This window comes from Anser brachyrhynchus, assembly GCF_964034855.1.
Source record: "Anser brachyrhynchus genome assembly, chromosome: 6".
In the NCBI taxonomy this organism is placed as follows: Eukaryota; Metazoa; Chordata; class Aves; order Anseriformes; family Anatidae; genus Anser; species Anser brachyrhynchus.
In genome coordinates this window covers 24,710,489-24,726,952 of record NC_137700.1, presented here as the reverse complement: position 1 = coordinate 24,726,952, position 16,464 = coordinate 24,710,489, and the positions used below count along the sequence as shown (strand labels likewise).

The 16,464-nt window shown below is 51.8% G+C and overlaps 2 protein-coding genes across 4 annotated transcripts; one reads left to right on the top strand and one right to left on the bottom strand.

Moving 5' to 3' along the window:
- The first annotated feature begins 45 nt into the window (after positions 1-45).
- Positions 46-12,706, top strand: CUEDC2 (CUE domain containing 2). 3 transcript variants are annotated; one of them, XM_080596789.1, is made up of 11 exons: positions 46-188; positions 758-882; positions 5,770-5,863; positions 6,669-6,812; positions 7,138-7,199; positions 8,403-8,536; positions 9,569-9,739; positions 9,911-9,988; positions 10,086-10,147; positions 11,712-11,772; positions 12,181-12,706. In XM_080596789.1, exons 3-11 carry the CDS (start codon positions 5,790-5,792, stop codon positions 12,325-12,327), a joined length of 933 nt encoding a protein of 310 aa, XP_080452915.1. In that variant the 5' UTR covers positions 46-188; positions 758-882; positions 5,770-5,789; the 3' UTR covers positions 12,328-12,706. The 3 variants fall into 3 exon arrangements, with proteins under 3 accessions (XP_080452915.1, XP_080452913.1, XP_080452914.1); XM_080596787.1 differs by lacking the exon at positions 9,911-9,988 and having other exon boundaries at positions 50-188; XM_080596788.1 differs by lacking the exons at positions 46-188; positions 9,911-9,988 and adding an exon at positions 363-606.
- FBXL15 (F-box and leucine rich repeat protein 15) lies at positions 10,979-15,766 on the bottom strand. Its single transcript, XM_080596786.1, has 3 exons — positions 15,371-15,766; positions 14,229-14,731; positions 10,979-13,867 (listed from the first exon to the last, which is right to left on the bottom strand). Exons 1-3 carry the CDS (start codon positions 15,749-15,751, stop codon positions 13,678-13,680), a joined length of 1,074 nt encoding a protein of 357 aa, XP_080452912.1. The 5' UTR covers positions 15,752-15,766; the 3' UTR covers positions 10,979-13,677.
- Positions 15,767-16,464: the final 698 nt, after the last annotated feature.

The window sequence follows — 16,464 nt, the reverse complement described above, 5'->3', positions numbered from 1 at the left end:
GCAGCTCCTGCCCTCACCCAAGATGGCGGCGCGGGGAGCGGTGCCAGCACTCCGCCGCTCTACCCTGACGCCCGCCCGCCTCTATGGCCGGCGGCGCCCTCCGCGGCCACGTGACGCGTTCAAGCGCGCCGCGCGGGACCTGCGGCGGGGGAGAGCGAGGCCGCGGCGGGGGCGCGCGGGGCGATCAGGTGACCCGGCCAACGGCCGCGCCGCGCGCCCGCCAACGGCCGCTCCCTCAGCGGGGGGGGGGGAGCGGCGGGGCCGAGGGGGGGGGTGCGAGGGGCCGGGGCCGGCCCGCGGGGACCCTGCGGCCTCCGTGGGGGGGCCGGGCCGTGAGGGGCTCCCGGGCCGTGAGGGGGCTGCGGGCGGCGGGGGCGGCAGCAGCCGGGGGTAGCAGCGGGGACGCGCGGCGCTGGCTGTCCCGTGCCGCGTCGGAGCAGCCACGAACACGCCGCGCGGCCCTCCTGCCGCCACACACGGTCCTGTGATACCCCGGCGGTGGTCGGAGGCCGTCACAAGCCTTACCGCAGGAATCACAAACGTTGAAAAAAATCCAGGGTGGCAGCGAATTTCAGCATAATGTTGCATTTAAGTTAACCGCATACAGTACGTTTTATTCTGAAGGATAAAACTCTACCCTTTGCATTTGGGAAAGCAGTCACAAGTGACATGAACGATACCATAAAGACACCCACACGCAAAGAACAAACATATTTTCTTCGCTGCCAAGCTAATTGAGCTTTCCTTTCCCACGAAGGACTCCCCGGTTCCTGGCCTGGGCCAAGCAGCCGTAGGATGGGCTGTCGGCGCTGCAGGCACCGGAGCGATTTGTGAGCGCTGGCCGTGGGCTGAGGGCCTCGCGCAGGCACCGCTTCTGCTCAGGTAAGGGCCCGCTGCCGGCGTGTCACCGGCGTGCAGCCACCCCACACGGCTCTCGGGGGAGGGAGAATTCCGGCCGTCGGCTTTCCTATCTTCTATTGCTGTAATATAGTGGAAGGGACTAAGTTATTAACAAAAGCCTTATTTTAGCGTTATATCATAAAGCAGTTAATTGTGCTGATATTTTCAAAGGCCTCAGCCTGCTTTCCCATAGCAGCCATGCCATGGAAGTTCTTTGAGGGACTTGCAGGAAAAACAAAAAACGGGCACACTGAAACCGTAAGGTGATATTCAGCCTGGGAAGTTTTATTTTAAGTCAGCAAAGTTTCAGGAGGCAAAGCAGTTCAGTGGAATATAGCCACAGCTCTCCGTCTTTCCTGCAGGTCTGACGTTTGCTTCGATGTACCAGAGATTTCCTCTGAGTTTGTATGTCACAGGCTGTACCGAGAGCTCCTTGTATCCCAGGGGTCTATCCTTTCCCAAGCACATGCACACACACAGCTGCATGAGAAGTGCCTTGTACCTTCTCATAGCGAGTGTTCAGAGAGAGCACAGTGAACCATCCCTGTTCCATTACTTACTCGCTTATGAGTAATTACTGGAACTTGAGCTAAAAGAACCTTGTAAAGGTGTTTTAGTCAATCCCTCAGCCAGAAAGCCTGATCATTTTTACCTAAATTTTCTCTAGCCTGCTCTGAAGGCATACAATCAAGGCCTACAACATGCATCTCCTTCCACTTGCAGCAACCTCAACTCTTTGGTAGGCAAATTTATGATCTCATAAAAGTTGATATACATCCAAATGGCAGTTCCTCTCAGCTCAGAAACCTTTTCCTAAATTGTTCTCCTAAAGTCTATCTTGTTAATATAAAATCTAAGGCACTATAAATCATTCCCATCACATCCCACTGACCATTTAAGAATGATTACGGAAATTTGAGCTGAAAGAGCCTTCAGAAATGATCTAGCCGTATGCAAACATTTCAGATTTTTCTCCTTTTTCTGAAGAAAGGCAGATTCATGTGCATTGTACAAAAAGAAGCCAACTTTTCTTGAATATAGTGTAACTAGAAAAAACAAGTTAGATCCTGTGCAGTATGATAATCCATGCCCACATTATAACGACAAGAAATGCAGCAGGACTTTCATAGATGTATTTGAGTCAGCTGACAACTTCCGAAGTGATCTTAAAATCCACACTGCAATTATGGCTGGAAGTTTAAAATGATGATAGCACCTTTTCAGTACAATTGTACTCTTGGGAAAGCAATTTCTCTTGCCTTTGGGTTTTAGATCATGCAGTGCGTTGTAAATCACTCCTCCACAAAACTGCGCACAAAGGATAAGGTTTTCTAGTAAATCTCTCCCTTAACTATTGCACCACTGGAAAAAAAAAAGTGGCATTTGAAGGTATATTACATAAGGTGCTTTAGGGTCCGGAGTTATGTAATTCTAAACTGGGATACGTGTGGAGAGGAGCATGCAGCAACATCAGTTTCTTCCCTGAAGAATCCATTTAAAAATGTTTGTGCACAGGTTTTTAATCAGCTCCCTCTTTAAATACCCACCAAATCTGAAAGGCCAGAGGACACTGAGGATTTGTCTTTCCATGAGCCTCATTTGGCCAAGACCATTGTGCGTTACAGATCCCCAAGAAGTTAAGTTTTGCAAGGACAGTTTATTTACCAGAGAATAAAATCTCTCCTCCTACCCATAAATGATCAAATGCAAGTGTGCTTGTCTCTCAGAAGGTTGGTGCCTGTGGTTTTATCAGAGCGGAGGTGGGTTCCCCAGGTAAAGGACGGTGACTGAACCATGAAAAAAATAGTTGCTCACTTTGCCTCTTTCTGTCCTTCATTGTAAGGCTGCTTTTGTCATTAAGGGGTTTCCTTTCTTCAAAGGCAGGCTAAAGGTGACAGCGTGGCTTCCCTGGATGTAAACCTTAAATCTTGAGTGTGCTGGTGGATGGATTTGTGTGAGTTGCCAGAGAGAATTTATACACAGTAGTTAGAACCCGGTGCCTTCTTCTCATAGACACGAGGAAATGGCTTTTATTCAGATACTTTCCTCCAGAGTTACTATGTTGTATCTTTATATTTTCAAGCCTTTCAAACCAGTATTTCTCATGGTTGTCAGAGGCTGGGGAATGGATTCGAGACCAGTTGGTAACTGGCCACCTCTACAATACCACTTCTGAATTATTTTTTCCTGTTTCTCTTGTCCCAGTCTGACACTTGCCTTTGATTAAGGAGATGAGTGACTTTGCCTGTTCTATTGATCAGAATAAATTACCAGCAGCTAATTTATGGACCTCACAAAAGTGCCTTTGACATGGTGAATTGTGCTCTGTTGTTCAGGTAATTGGGTTGTCAGGAAATGTTATTGGTTACTATGCAGTATCTCTTATAGAATATGGGCCTGTTTCATGGAAATGGACAAAATCTTTTAGACTTCAGCTCCCAAGAAGTCGTGAAAACTGAATAAGAAGGAAGTAAGCATTATTCTTGATAGAAGTGGCAGTAGGAAGAATGTTTTGACTGCTAAATGTTGATTTTCCTTCTCTGATTTCTGTAAAAAGAAAATTACTTTTCTTGTACTTGTTCAAGTATAAGTTTAGGGGGCTTGGTGCTTGCCGGTGTTTGCAGATTCAGCTTGAAAAGTGGGAAAAAACACACTGCTTAGGACAGTATTCTTGCCGTGAGTGAGATTCAAAATCTTACTGTTGGCTTTGGTGTCTGAGAAGGACAGAACAAAGCTCACCTTTTTTTCTTGGTGTGTTGCAAAGACAAACTTGTTTCTGTCGCACCACTGGAGAACATTAAAAAAAACCACACACAACCAACAAATGGGCAGCAGGAAGGTGTTTTTACACAGGGTGGTTTTTACAGCCAGCTTCCACACTTGCAGGCTACGACACCTGCAAAACTGATAAAAGCAAGCAAAGGATTCTCATGAGACTGAAGGAAAAAGCAGCACAGGAGCTCGCTTGGGCTCTTTGCATGAAGAGCTCCTACCTGAAAATGTTTGGGCTGTTTTTCTCTGATGCTGTAAAATGGGAGTTTTCTATCTGAAATTACAGGAGGTAAAGTAACCGTTCAGCTTAAAACTGAAACAGCAAACCTAATCTTTTCCGATGATGCCTTCCCCAGCTGTTCCTGCACATGCTGTGCTTTAATACCTGTGTGTTGGTCGTACAGTGGTACAGCACTGGTAACTCATAGTTATGGCCCCAAGTGAGAGGTAAATGTAAAGAAGGGCTTGCTTTCTTTTTTAGTTACTGGAACTGTATCAGTGGGAAGGTTGGTACTGACACCACTAGCTGCAGGAAAGTTTAGGTAATTAGATGGCTTCTGTGTTTAGGTCTGAACACAGCGAAAACTGGGAGTTCTGTCAATGTGTCTCACTTTGTCCAGCTGCTGTGAGGAGAGAGGCAGGGAGATGCAAAGTGGGATGCCACGTACCCAACAGAGCATCTTTGCATAAGACAGTGTCACAGCTTTGTCCCTCGATATCAAATCACTAGAGCCTCAGTGTGACAGCCAGAGGCAGGCCTAGCTGGCTTGGGTGTGCTCTGTCCAGCCACAAACAGAAGAGCATATGTGTACTCTGGTGACCTGCAGTGGTGGCCAAGTGCAGTGCAGACCTCAAATGGGCCCCGAGACTGCAGGTAGATCTGTCAAAATGCCGTTGTGCTTTGGTTCTTTATAGGTCCCGTATCAGCAGTGCTGAGGATGATGGGGTGAGTTTGTTTCTATCCTGCTAGCTCTGGAAGTCTCATCTCAGGAAGTGCTAAAACTTTGATTCCACGGGAACAGCAACCCACAAGACTGCTCTGCTAAGTCTGTGTGAAACGGTCCCGGTCAGGTCCTGCTCTACATGAAATGAGGGGAGCGTGATGACCTCCACAGCCTGGAAGCTTTTTGGCCGATGACCATGGCAGTTTCTGTATACGATGGTCTAGTTTTCTTCTTCAGGAAGAACTCTGTGCTTACATCAGGAGTTTGCCCACCCCACAGCTTTGTAGACCCAAGTGGGAAGGAATGGTTGAGGAATGGCTTTTCTCCACCAGACTGAGTCCAGGCCCACCACTGATAGCTGAAGCAGGGCTACGGGCAGCCCCCCTCTGCTGTTACTTCTGTGGGAGCTCTGTGATTCTTAGAACTCCCCTGAGAGCTCTGGGTTATCAAGTGCCCCTTGTTGCAGCTGCATTGTCTGCAGAAAGGCTCATTTACTGAGCACAAGAGGCTGCTGTTTGGGCAGGATTCCACTGGCAGTCCGTGCCTGACCTGGAGACCTTTGATATTTTGGCTGGCAGACTAGTTGTCTGTGCCCTGCTTGGTATTTCCCTGTGAAATCCAGTCAAGGTTTTCCTTTCTCCAAGAGACGTAACCCTTCCTCCCACTCCCACTCATTTTTGAGTCCAAGCATCAGTGAGAATACTCGTAGCCGATGAAGGGTCCACCCCTTCCTGCAGTGAGCACACACCCGCAAGCCACCACTTCCCCGCTGGAGCGCACAGCGTTCCTGTTCAGGAGGTGTCTCTGAGGTCCTGCAGCTGGGCACATCTGCAGTTCCAGCTTTCCTTCCTGCAAGGAACTTTTTAAATGTACGGTACAGCTGCATATTGTCAGCATCAGCGTGAGCAAGAGATGCCCAAGAGATTGGGCTACTTAGGGCTGGTATTTCCAGTGGATCCTCATAATGCTGGGTTTTGCTGATGTCTTTGCTGTTACCCAGGGATATCAAGCCGTGTTGGAGGAGTTCATGAGTTGTCCTGATGGGAAGAGCACACTTGCCTACACCATGCTTATCTTTTGATCTTGGTGATATTTTGATCTACTACATGCCTTTGAAGTTACATGGAGTTTTCTTTTTCTTCCTCTTTTTCAGAGAAAAGGGTTTACAGAGACATGGAGCTTGAAAGAATCATTCGAGACACACTGACATGTTTCATCCAGTCCCACATCCCTGCTGCAGACCTCAGGTATGGTGAGGTCCAATATCATTGTTTTAGCTTGAACTCTGTATTAATTGTCTTTCTGCACATTATGCTGAACTCCAAGTGGAATATTAGAGCTTTGCCGTATTGCTTTTCCTTAAGTCAAATCCAGGATGCAGGTAATTTGCACAGGCTTTGGTATAAATCCTTAAACAACCATCTTTCAGCACTGAAATCTAGTAATGCCATTTCTTTGATGACCAAGAGGATTAATTTTTGTCCAATAATATACGTAAGAATATGGAATTCCGTTCATCCACAGTGATCCCACGGGGCTTTCTGAGCAGCACACCACTATGTCAGGGCTCTCCCTGTTCTGAACTCTGCCTGCACACAGAGATACAGCCACCTTGAGGCTAGAGCATAGCAGCTGGTTTTGCAGCCAGTGGCAGCAGTAACATAAGTGTGGGGCAGCAAACAGAGAATGCTGCATCCCACAGAAATCCCAACTTGACAAAATATAATGAGATCACCTAGAACAGCAGTCAACACAGAAAAGCCAGAGTTTGAGCACTTGGAATGTTTTGGGTAGTTCTAGACAGGTGCTGTGGCTTTCATTCAGCGCTGCCTAGGAAAAAGGACAGCACATAGTATTTTCCATATTTATCTGTAACTGCTTCCCACTCAACCTCCGAGCAGCTGCTTGGCGTTGCCCATACGATAAGATACACTCCACATAGGTACTCCTACTGCTGTATTAGAAAGACACAAGGTTAGACAGCATGGAAAGAAAGAGAGAGAAAAAATAGCCCTGTTGACCCTGCTTCCATGTCCTATGTTCTGTCTCCAGTGGGATGGATGATGTTTTCTTTTCTTACATCACGGGTGTCCTGGAAGAGCTGGGCTCACCAGAGTCCTCTGAGGAGACCTTTGACATGGACACCTTCATAGAAATGATGGAGGCTTACATTCCTGGCTTTGCAGAGATCCCCAGGTACGTGAGTGCTACTGCTTTGTATGTGCATGCCACGCAATGGGTGTCTGGACCCAACCAGCTCAATGACATGAATTCTTTTGTTGTACCCAGATGGGGAGGTGTTAGTAGCAGACCTGTGCCACAATGATTAAGACAGGCATTGCCTGAATACATAAATGCTAATCCCAGTATAGTTTGCAAGCTAGGTCCTTGACTGTCTTAAACGCCAGTTTTGTCTATTGGGCTTCCCATCAAACCTTGTCTTTCTATAAAGAGGTAGTCAAGAAGGATAGGCTAGTGCTTTTATTCCTCACACTACTTATGCAGCTTCTGTCTCTTGCAGTGGGGATGTCTGTGAAATGATGTTCTCTCTCTCAGAAAGGCTTGGTGAAGCACGCACCAAAGGTGAGTTACACAGTTTCAGCACAAGCAAGTATATTCTGCACATTTTCAGTCTTAGTGTTTGGAGTTGAGCAATATCAGAGCATAAAATAATCTTGTTTCCAAAATTTAGGATCTCATAGGCTAGCCTGAATTGGTTGACAATTTTTTTTTGTAATGTTCAGCCAGGTTTTTGATATAAACACATGGGAGGCTTGAGTCATACAGAGTACTGTCCAAGAGGCTGGGGTGAAAAACACTTGACCAGATCTCTATAAACACCTCTGTTGAGATAAAATCCAGAGTAAAAAGAAAGTCCTAGCAGATACAGGGCTGTTTGCTGAAATTCTGCTGTAGGTTAATTCTGGAAGTGGGATTTCTGCCTCCTCTGATAGCCATCCGACTAACGGATAGTACTGCTGGGCAGCCCATGTCAGGTGCATCATGAAATGGAGTATAGACTTTGAGCACACTCAGAGCTCACTTCCCATTCACCCACAACCCCTGGCACAGATTCAAAATCAGCTGCGATGTGCTCTCTGGCCTCTGTTATGCAGGACTGCAGAAGACTATCACAGTAAGCGCTTTCTAATCTCCGTGTTCACAGATCAGCTGGATAGCTATATTAACCAGCCCCAAAGGTAGCTCCCATTAGAGAGCAGACGGGTGAAGTGCCTGGATATTAAACCATACATAACAGGTTGGGTTTTGCCTATCTAACAACATCACTGCTGTCTTACCGGGAGCCAGAAGGCTACACTGTGTAGAACAGACAATCCTTTTATCTTGCTTGCTGCTTTCTTGAACTTGACAGAATCTACTGCTCTGCTCTGGTGCCCCGCATCCTGCCCTTTGAGGATCCTGATATAGCCTGCGTGTGGAAGGAGAGCACCAACCCAGCTTTAGACAGGATAGAACAGAGGTGAAATGATTCTCCTTTCAGAGACACAGAATGAACCTGTAAAAAGAGATGCATCAGAGTAAGCTGACCACAGGATGCACTGGGTCACACACGGGCTGGAACCACCATTGTGTATTCCTAAATTCAAAATCACAGTGACACCTTAGTTCAGTGAAGGCAGGAGGAACAGTAGTGGTTTCCAGTCTTGTCATTTAAGAAGGGGTTTACTTTGGCAGATGATGTACTAGCAATCTAATGCTAACAGAAAGCACAGAGCTCTGGCCTCTGTGGGGCTGTTGCTCAGTAGATACCGCTGTGTCTTTAAGAAAAGCCTGGCCAAAAGGCTGCAGAAGCCAGGAGTGAAGCACCCTCTGAAGACCTGACCAAGGGCCAGGAGCCTGGAGCCGGAGCCTGCAATGGGGAAAGGCTGTGCACTCCAACAGATGGAGCCGAGGCCCAGGTATGTCCATGCCACAGAGGAGCAGGGTGACAGCGTCACCTAGCACCACCTAAGTCATTTTCTGGCTCCGACAGGAAGCACAGCATAGGCTGTGACACAGCGTCGTTGATGCCTGTGATCTCCCCCATTGTATGGCCTGGGCAAGACTGCGTCAGTAAGCGAAACAAGAAAATTATGTGCTGCCAGAAGAGCATGAGCCATCACTCTGGCTCATGCTTCCCCGTCCTGAGGTAGCAGGGCAAGAGAGAGCTTGTCCCAGGGCTCTCCAAGATCCTACAACAGTGCAGTAAGGATGCCTCTACAGCACTAGCCAGGCTCCACCCCACTTCACCCCATTCCACTCACCTCAGTTGACAGTTTGAGCCTGATCACTCCCGGGCTGTGATGCAGTATCCAGTGGTCACACCTGTGTGTCAGTCCTGAAGACACCGGTCCCACCCTCAGTGACCCGTGCTGTGTACATGCTGAGCTGAACCACAGAGTCATTGGCACGGCAGTCTTGAACGAGCAGCTCCAGTCAGTGTGCCCCATGCCGCAAGCATTGCAGTGCCTAGTAGGCCCCCCTACCTCCTTACCCCAAAGCTCTGCTTGCTGTTTCTCCAGTACTGATGTCTTACTGCTCGGCAGTTCAGTCCTTCTGTGTCCACAGCCTTCTAGGAAATGCTGCTGCTGTGCTTCCTTCTGGTGTAGCCGCAGGTCCCCATGCTTACGAGTGTTGTCCCTTTCCGATCAAAGGGCACATAACCTCAGAAGGGGAGGAATTCAAGCATTTGAACCACAGTGCCCAGGAAGTTCACTCCTAAGGGGATAAATAGCAGGGCTACACAGGTGAGGGGACAGAAATCCTATTTTAAAGGCTGAAGTAGGGAAGAGATTAAGGGATGCTTTGTCCTTGCAGATACAATTCCCTTTTAGCTTCAGGAATGGGATTTACAGTCACCCTTGTAGTGAGAGAGAGCCTTCAGCTAAAGGCAAATAGAATGTTCTGACTTAATGCAAATCAGAGCTCTTTGTCTCTCTTGCTCCAACTAGGAAGGCGATGACTTGAAGGATGGCACGGAACTGCTACTGGAGATGTTCCCTGCCTGTACCGTGAGCCAGGCAGAGAAGGCACTAGCCATGGCCCTGGGGAACTTGGAGGAGGCAGTGCAGTTAATTGTGGAAGAGAAGGTGGAAATTGGCACAGCAGGTGCAAGTGTGAAGGTAACGTACTCCGAGCTGGGCAGCACTGAGCCAGAGAGCTGTGCAGAGCTCAGATACAGACAGGTATCCCAGCTGCCTACCACGAATGGAAACCTTGACTGCAGGAATTTTCCACGCTCCCAGCAATGAACTGGGAAAATCACCCAAAACACCCCTCGCTCCCTCCCTCAGCTCTCCAAGTCCAGGCTGTGCCCACACCCAGCCAGCACCACGGAGCTGCGTGAGGCACCCCGCTTCCCCCACGGGCTGGGAGTACTGCATCAGCAGCTGGACTCGGCTGAGCTAGCAGGGCAGCTGTGCACCCTGTGTGTTCTGCTACTTACACACCTGCTTTGTCTCCTCCCAGGAACTGGCACGGCCCCGCAGAGCACCCAATCATGAGGAACTGAAGCAGGTTATCTTACAGAAGTAAGTACGCAAAGAACCCCGTATTCTGCTCACAATAGAGGAGATAGCTGATTCACATGTAGCTGAAAGATCTAAGCACAAGTATAACCTTTGGCTGGGAAAAGAGGTTGGGGTTTCTTTTAGAGCCCTGGCACACAAACAGGTTACCTCCATCGGCTGGGTCACAGCACTGGCTATGTGTGAGGTTTCAACCTCCTACAGGTATACTGTAAATCACAGCATTGTCAGCTGAGGCCCCAGGTAAAGGTTCAAGGCACAAACATCAGGCCGCAGCTCAGGTAACGCATGGTGCCTTGTAGAACTACAGCAGCTCATTCATGCCTCCATCCTTGGAGACAGTCCAAACAAGTCTAAAGATATCTTTAAGAGACTGTACAGCAACACTGGGAAGATCAAATCTCAGTTGCTGAAGGTGTGAATTCAATGCATTTAAAGAAACCACTCCAAAGGCTCCCTAAAGACTTCTGGGGAATGAAAGTGGCTTTAGATTGGTTTACCTTTATTCATTTCCAAAAGCATTTTATTCTCAATAGAGAACCCACAGTATGGTTTAATCGATCCACTTAAAGATCTTGGCTTTCATGAGTATCCTTCTGTGGGCATGCAGTTTCCACGTATCTATCCAGCCAGCCTATCCATCAATCTTTTCCACCACTTTACATCCTTATCAGTGAGGGAACAAACAACTGATGGTCTAGGGAAGATAAAGCAAGGCAGAATAGCATCCAGGCAGAAGTAACAGTCCCTGTCCTTGCCGGTCTCCTGTGCAGGCTTGCTTCAGAGTCAAATGCAAGGGAACAGAAAAAAAACAAACAAAACACCAGCTGATAGTTACATTTCTAGGAACTTCACTTTAATGACGTTTTGGCAACATCCTGTACTTTAAACATCGTTCAAGCACAGGTACAGAGAGCAGATCACCATAGCTGAAGATACATGGGAACAACTGTGCTAACTCCTGAGGGAGAAGGCATGGTCAGCTGTGCTGCCCACCTGTGACACCAGCTCCAGTACCTCAGCAGTACAGCAAGTGAACGCTTGGGCCCTGGTGTTCCAATTAAATAGGGAAAGAGGTGATGCTTTTACAAAGTTGCTTCCAGCTCAAATTAGTTTCCTAGTCAAGTACTACATAGCGTGAAAGGCATACCATCTCTTCAGGGCAGAAGCAGCCAGTTTGGCCCTCTGATTTTACCTCATCTCCTTTGGCTGCCATCACTCAGACTGAAAAGGAGCAAAGCTACCCCAATGGCAGAGCATGCCAGACCTCAGCACCTCTCCGTTTTACAGGGATTATCTGCATTCTCAACAGCCTGAGCTTTTGATACCATTCACTTAGGGCCAAGGATGCTACTCCAGGAGAATCCTGCTGGATTCCCACCAGAACGATGACACGCTTCTTGCCCATTTCATCCAAAGGGGAACCTTAAGCACTCCTAGCTGCAATCTAGGCAAGTAGGACACACTGCACAGCCACAGACCAGCCAGGGAAGAAGAGATGTAGGTTGTGAATAGCCCTAGGCGCAATGCACATTGCAGCATTCACCAAATGCTTCTTGTGTTTCAGATACATGATGGTTGATAGTGCAGAAGATCAGAAAACACATCGGCCAGCTCCACCAAAAGAGGTGAGAAAAGAGCAGTTCCAGCTCACCAAGAGTTTGAATGCCTTTGGCTACTAGGTTAAAAAAGCAGGCCGCAAGTCCAAAGAGCAGAGGCAGTCCCAAGGCAGGAACACTCACAGAGCCACTAGAGAGCAAAAGGGAAGGTTAGTTTACAAAAGAGAAGGTTAGTTTAGCCGCAGCAGGGTCTGTCAGTACCTACCACTGACTAGCATGGTTCCTGCTCTGCCACCCCTCCCTCCCCCCTGTCCAACAGCTCTGTTTGCCTTTTTAGCCAAGATTCCCAACAAAAGGGACAGGTAACTCATCCCAACCTAGTCTTGCTGTTCCTCCACCCCCAAACACAGCTCTCCTTATGCTTGTCCCTTCCCTTTCCCCAGCAGCCTCCACTTGGTGTTTGTCTTTCCTCTCCAGGCTCCCAAGAAGCTGATCCGCTATATCGATAACCAGGTGGTGAGTACAAAGGGAGAGAGGTACAAAGACATCAAGAAGCCAGAGAGCGAGGAGATGAAGAAAACTTACATCAGCCTCAAACCAGCCCGGAAGTACAAGTTCCACTGACAGCCAGGTCCTCCTGCTCTTCAGCCTCCACCTCGCTGGCCAGGCGTGGGAGGAAGGACACGTGGCACTAGGGATGAGAGGGGACTCCTTCACCCCACCCACCACTAACTGGAACTAACCTGGGAGCCAGGACACTGCTTTCAGCTTCCTGAACTAACCCAGCTGACAAGGACAAGCCTCTCTGTGGGCAGCTGTCCTTCCGCCCCCAGGGGCACACCACAGCAGCTAGCGGGGGCCTGGCCATTCTCTGCTATTCCTTGCATGGGACGTTCTTAGATCTAAGATGTGGCTTGTGGTTTTGCAGCAAGCTTTTTAGAAGTCTGTGTGCACTGTTGCTTCGAGTGCAAGTGTCAATAAAGATGATGTGAATTGGTGTGTAGTTCAGCTGCACGTGCTTTACAGGCAGTGCCTCTAATCCCTTCTGGGCAAAAGACAGGAACTGGGCTCTCCCTGCCAAGACAACCTGCAGCACTCAAACTCCAGCTGACAGTATGGCCAGGGCCCCTTCCATTTCTCTCCACTGTTGAATGTCAAAACTACAGCCACGCAACATGGAGCAGGATGTAGAAGCAGGCTGGGGCACTACTGAAACATAATTCAGAATCTGGAAGAAACAAACGGTGATGACCAACTGCTGTCAGTGAGAGCACAGCTAGGTTTGGTGCTCTTCCTCTAGTGAAATCGCGTTTAGGAGTGTGTTCCCCTGGGAAACAACTGCCTTGCGCTCGCCTAATCCAGTGCCCCGTGGCAAGGAGCTAGGTCTGCACACACACGTTGCCATGCTGCGCCACACCAGGCCTTTGGTGCCAGGCTAGCTGGGGCTACAGGCTGGAGCTGGGCTCGCACTGTCCTCCTCCCAGAGCTCGGAGGGGCCCACTCTCTCCCAAGAGGAGAACTGGCAGCTTTTCTCCATTCTGCTCCAGCTGGCCTGATTTGGTCTCAACAGCTCTGCTGGCATGCCCTGCACACCCGCCCCAGGGGACAGCAGTCCACAGTCCCCAAACTCCCCTGCTCTCTGGACAGCTGCCACTTGGAGATTTAAAATACAACAAAAAAATAAATCCTGACTATTAGCTGGTCTAGCCAAGGCCTGTTCAGCACCATGGTGTTCCCACAAGTCCCTTGCTCTCTCCACACCGCTGCAGAGGGAGTTACTTTTCCAGGAGGCACCAACAGAGCTCCCTCACAAACACGCAGTGGCTGTTAAACAGCCCCAGAGACGAGAGTGAGCCCCTCTTGGGCCAGCCGCACCAACAGGACCAACCTCTCCCTCTGCACGTCTCAGCAGCACCCGGCTCCGGCATCCTCCGGGGATCCCAGCGAGGTGTTGGTCCCCCCTCCCCAGCAGTCCTAGATCTGGAGGTTAATGAAAGGGGCAAAGCCAGCCATGTCCTGCAGGAGAACGAGAGCCGTCTGTGGCAGAGGCTCCACATCCAGCTCTACTCCACGGCTTCGGAGGACGCTCAGGCTGGACTCAGCCACGTTGTGGCAGTGCTTCACCTTCAGTGAGCGCAGCTTGGGACAGTACTCAGCCAGGACCCTGCCAAGAAAGAGCACATGCAGGTTGTGGGCCAGGACTCCCGAAAGCACAATTCCTAACTCACCCTCTCCTCTGCTCCCAGTGCCACACGTGCGCCGTCCTTTAGGAACAGCACCACAGTAGTCACGGTAGTCTAAGAGAAACTCAGGCGACACGGTCAGATCCCCGAGCTACTCGCCATGACATGCCAGGGAATTTGCTTTTAGCAGCACATATCACCACTCCTGACTGGCTTGCTAGTGGCTTCTCCCCCAAATTGCACTCTAATTGCTCTCGGCGTGAAGCAATCTGGCTTCCCAGGTCTCTTCCCCCCGCCCCAGCCACCTGCCTTCCCCACCCAGCTCCCCCCGTTGCTCAATACCTGATGGAGTCATTCTTGACTCGCAGACACCCGGTGAGGTCCAGGTGCTCCAGCTCGGGGCAGCACTTGGCGGTCTCCTCCACAGCCACGTCGCCCACGTTGGCATTGACAGCCAGCGACAGAGACTTGAGCCTGCTGCACTTCTGCACCAGGTAGCAGATGGCCTCATCCTTCAGCTGCCGACAGGCCGTCAGGTCCACGGCCTCCAGCGCCTTGCAGTGGTCGGCCAGGCTGCGCAGGGACAGGCTGTCCACCCACTCGCAGTGAGCCAGGGAGAGCCGCCGCAGGTTGGGGCAGCTCAGCGAGATGGCTATCAGCGCGTGGCAGCTGAGCTGGGCGCAGCCCTTCAGCTGGATGTGGTGCAGGTGGTGGTTCTGCCTGATGACCGGCAGCAGCTCCCTGTCCGTCAGCCAGTCGGAGCAGCTCTGGAGCGCCAGCTGCTGCAGCACCTTGTTGTCCTTCAGCAGGGTAAGGAAGGCGGCTCTGGGGACGGCAGGTCCGATCTGCAGGGGGAACGCAGGAATAATGAGGCATCCCCCAGGTGCCCAAAGCAGCCTGGCTCAGCCTGATGCTGAGCTCCCAGAGACCCACTCCCTTCCTCTTTTCCACGGTGGCACAGAGGTGACCAAAGCCCCCTTTCCCAGTCCCAGGGCAAGCCCTGCTGTCCCAGCTCTCCTCCACACAGCACCAGGACTACTGCCACAAGATGCTCTCCACTCCTTTCCTCATCCCTGCATTTATATACTTGCAATGAGCTCCGCGTCCCTGCTCTCCAACACCTTTGTGCCAGGCCACCCTGGGCGTTTAAAGACACCGCTGCCTTTCCAGTCCCCAGGCAGCCCACCCCAGGACCCGCACACGCTCTCCCCATCCCACCAGACCCACCCACTGCACAACCCCCGGCGAGGACCACCACCAGGCCGTGCCACCCTCGCTAACGCCAGCTTGCTTCCGCGAGCCGCTGCCCCGTAATGGCGAGGTGGAGCTCGCAGGCTCCCTGCTCCCGGGAGCCTCCTGCTAAGGAGGGCGGCATTTCTGGGCCCTGAATCACCGCCTCTCCTCCCCGAGCCCGTATGGCCAGCGAGACACGGGGCCACCAGCCCCGGCCAGGGGTCCGTCCCCTCCCCGCGCCCCGCCGGTACCTGCGCGGAGTCGAAGCGGCGCATGTTGGCCAGGTAGAGGCGGACGAGCTCGCGGAAGGCCCTGCTCACCCTCCGCAGGCTCAGCAGCTGCCGCAGCGGCAGGTGGCGGAGGACGTGCGGCACCAGGACGTCCTCCCAGGGCAGGGCCAGCAGCCCCCCCTCGGCACGGCCGGCGCTCATGGCGGGCAGGCGGGCGGCCGGGACGCAGCGGGGAGCGCTCGGCAACGCCGGGACCCGCCGGGACCGGGACCGGGACCCGCCCGGCACCTCCGCCTCTGCTGCCGGCGCCGCAGTGACGTCATGGCGGGGGCGTGGCCCGCGCCGTTGCCCCGCCCACCGCGGGGAGGTGCAGGCCGCCAGGAGGCGGGCGGCCCCGCGCATGCGCGGCGCGCGGCGCTGTCCGTTCAGCACCGGGCGGCCCGGGGCGCGGGGGGGTAGATCTGTCCTTCCGTCAGAGTGCCCTTCGCCCAGGGTAGGCCTGCGCGTCTTTTTTTGGGCCTTCAAGTTGCCTTTTCAACTTTCACCTGGACGCGTGCCCCCAGCTGATCCCAAATAGTGCGGCTCCTGCACCGGCCCTGGCGTCAGGCGGGCCCTTCGGGACCAGGGGAGTCCACCCCGGGGGTCAGGCAGTAGGGCGAGGGCAGAGCCTGGGCTAAAACCTGCCTGCTGCCCTGCAGGGATACCTGCTGGCTTCCCGGACCTCAAACAGCACGTGGGAAGGACCGTCACAACTGCTCCCGTGAAACAAAACACGTTGTTAATTTTCTAAAAGGATATAAAGGGCTGCGTGTCCTGCTGTCTCCTTGGCACAGCGTGTGCCCGGCGTCACGCAGAAAGCCCCAGGCCCTGGATTAGAGGGTGCCCTTCAGGAGATCAGCGCGGTGAGCCGGGAGGCGCTTCCTTTTCAAGGGAGAATCGCCTCTTGTGACTCACCAGGCACCTGCCCTTTGTGCCCCTTGGAGGGCCCCATTTCGGACAGGGCACATCTGGACAAAGCCACGCGCTGAGCCCTGCAGTGAGCTGGTGGCACCGCTCCGTCCCGTGGCTCTCCGTTATCCCGGTGAGCCCCGACGCCCCGAGGGGGAGCGGAGGCC

What these genes read in the sequence shown, in the direction of transcription:
- CUEDC2 (XM_080596789.1), top strand. Translation starts at nt 5,790, where the DNA reads ATGGAGCTTGAAAGAATCATTCGAGACACACTGACATGTTTCATCCAG. An exon ending in TGGTGAAGCACGCACCAAAG is followed by an intron (nt 7,200 to 8,402) that starts GTGAGTTACACA and finishes TGTGTCTTTAAG; the next exon opens with AAAAGCCTGGCCAAAAGGCT. An exon ending in CAGCAGGTGCAAGTGTGAAG is followed by an intron (nt 9,740 to 9,910) that starts GTAACGTACTCC and finishes TCCCTCCCTCAG; the next exon opens with CTCTCCAAGTCCAGGCTGTG.
- FBXL15 (XM_080596786.1), bottom strand. Translation starts at nt 15,751, where the DNA reads ATGCGCGGGGCCGCCCGCCTCCTGGCGGCCTGCACCTCCCCGCGGTGG. An exon ending in GCCGCTTCGACTCCGCGCAG is followed by an intron (nt 14,732 to 15,370) that starts GTACCGGCGGGG and finishes TTCCCCCTGCAG; the next exon opens with ATCGGACCTGCCGTCCCCAG. An exon ending in GTCAAGAATGACTCCATCAG is followed by an intron (nt 13,868 to 14,228) that starts GTATTGAGCAAC and finishes CTTTCTTGGCAG; the next exon opens with GGTCCTGGCTGAGTACTGTC.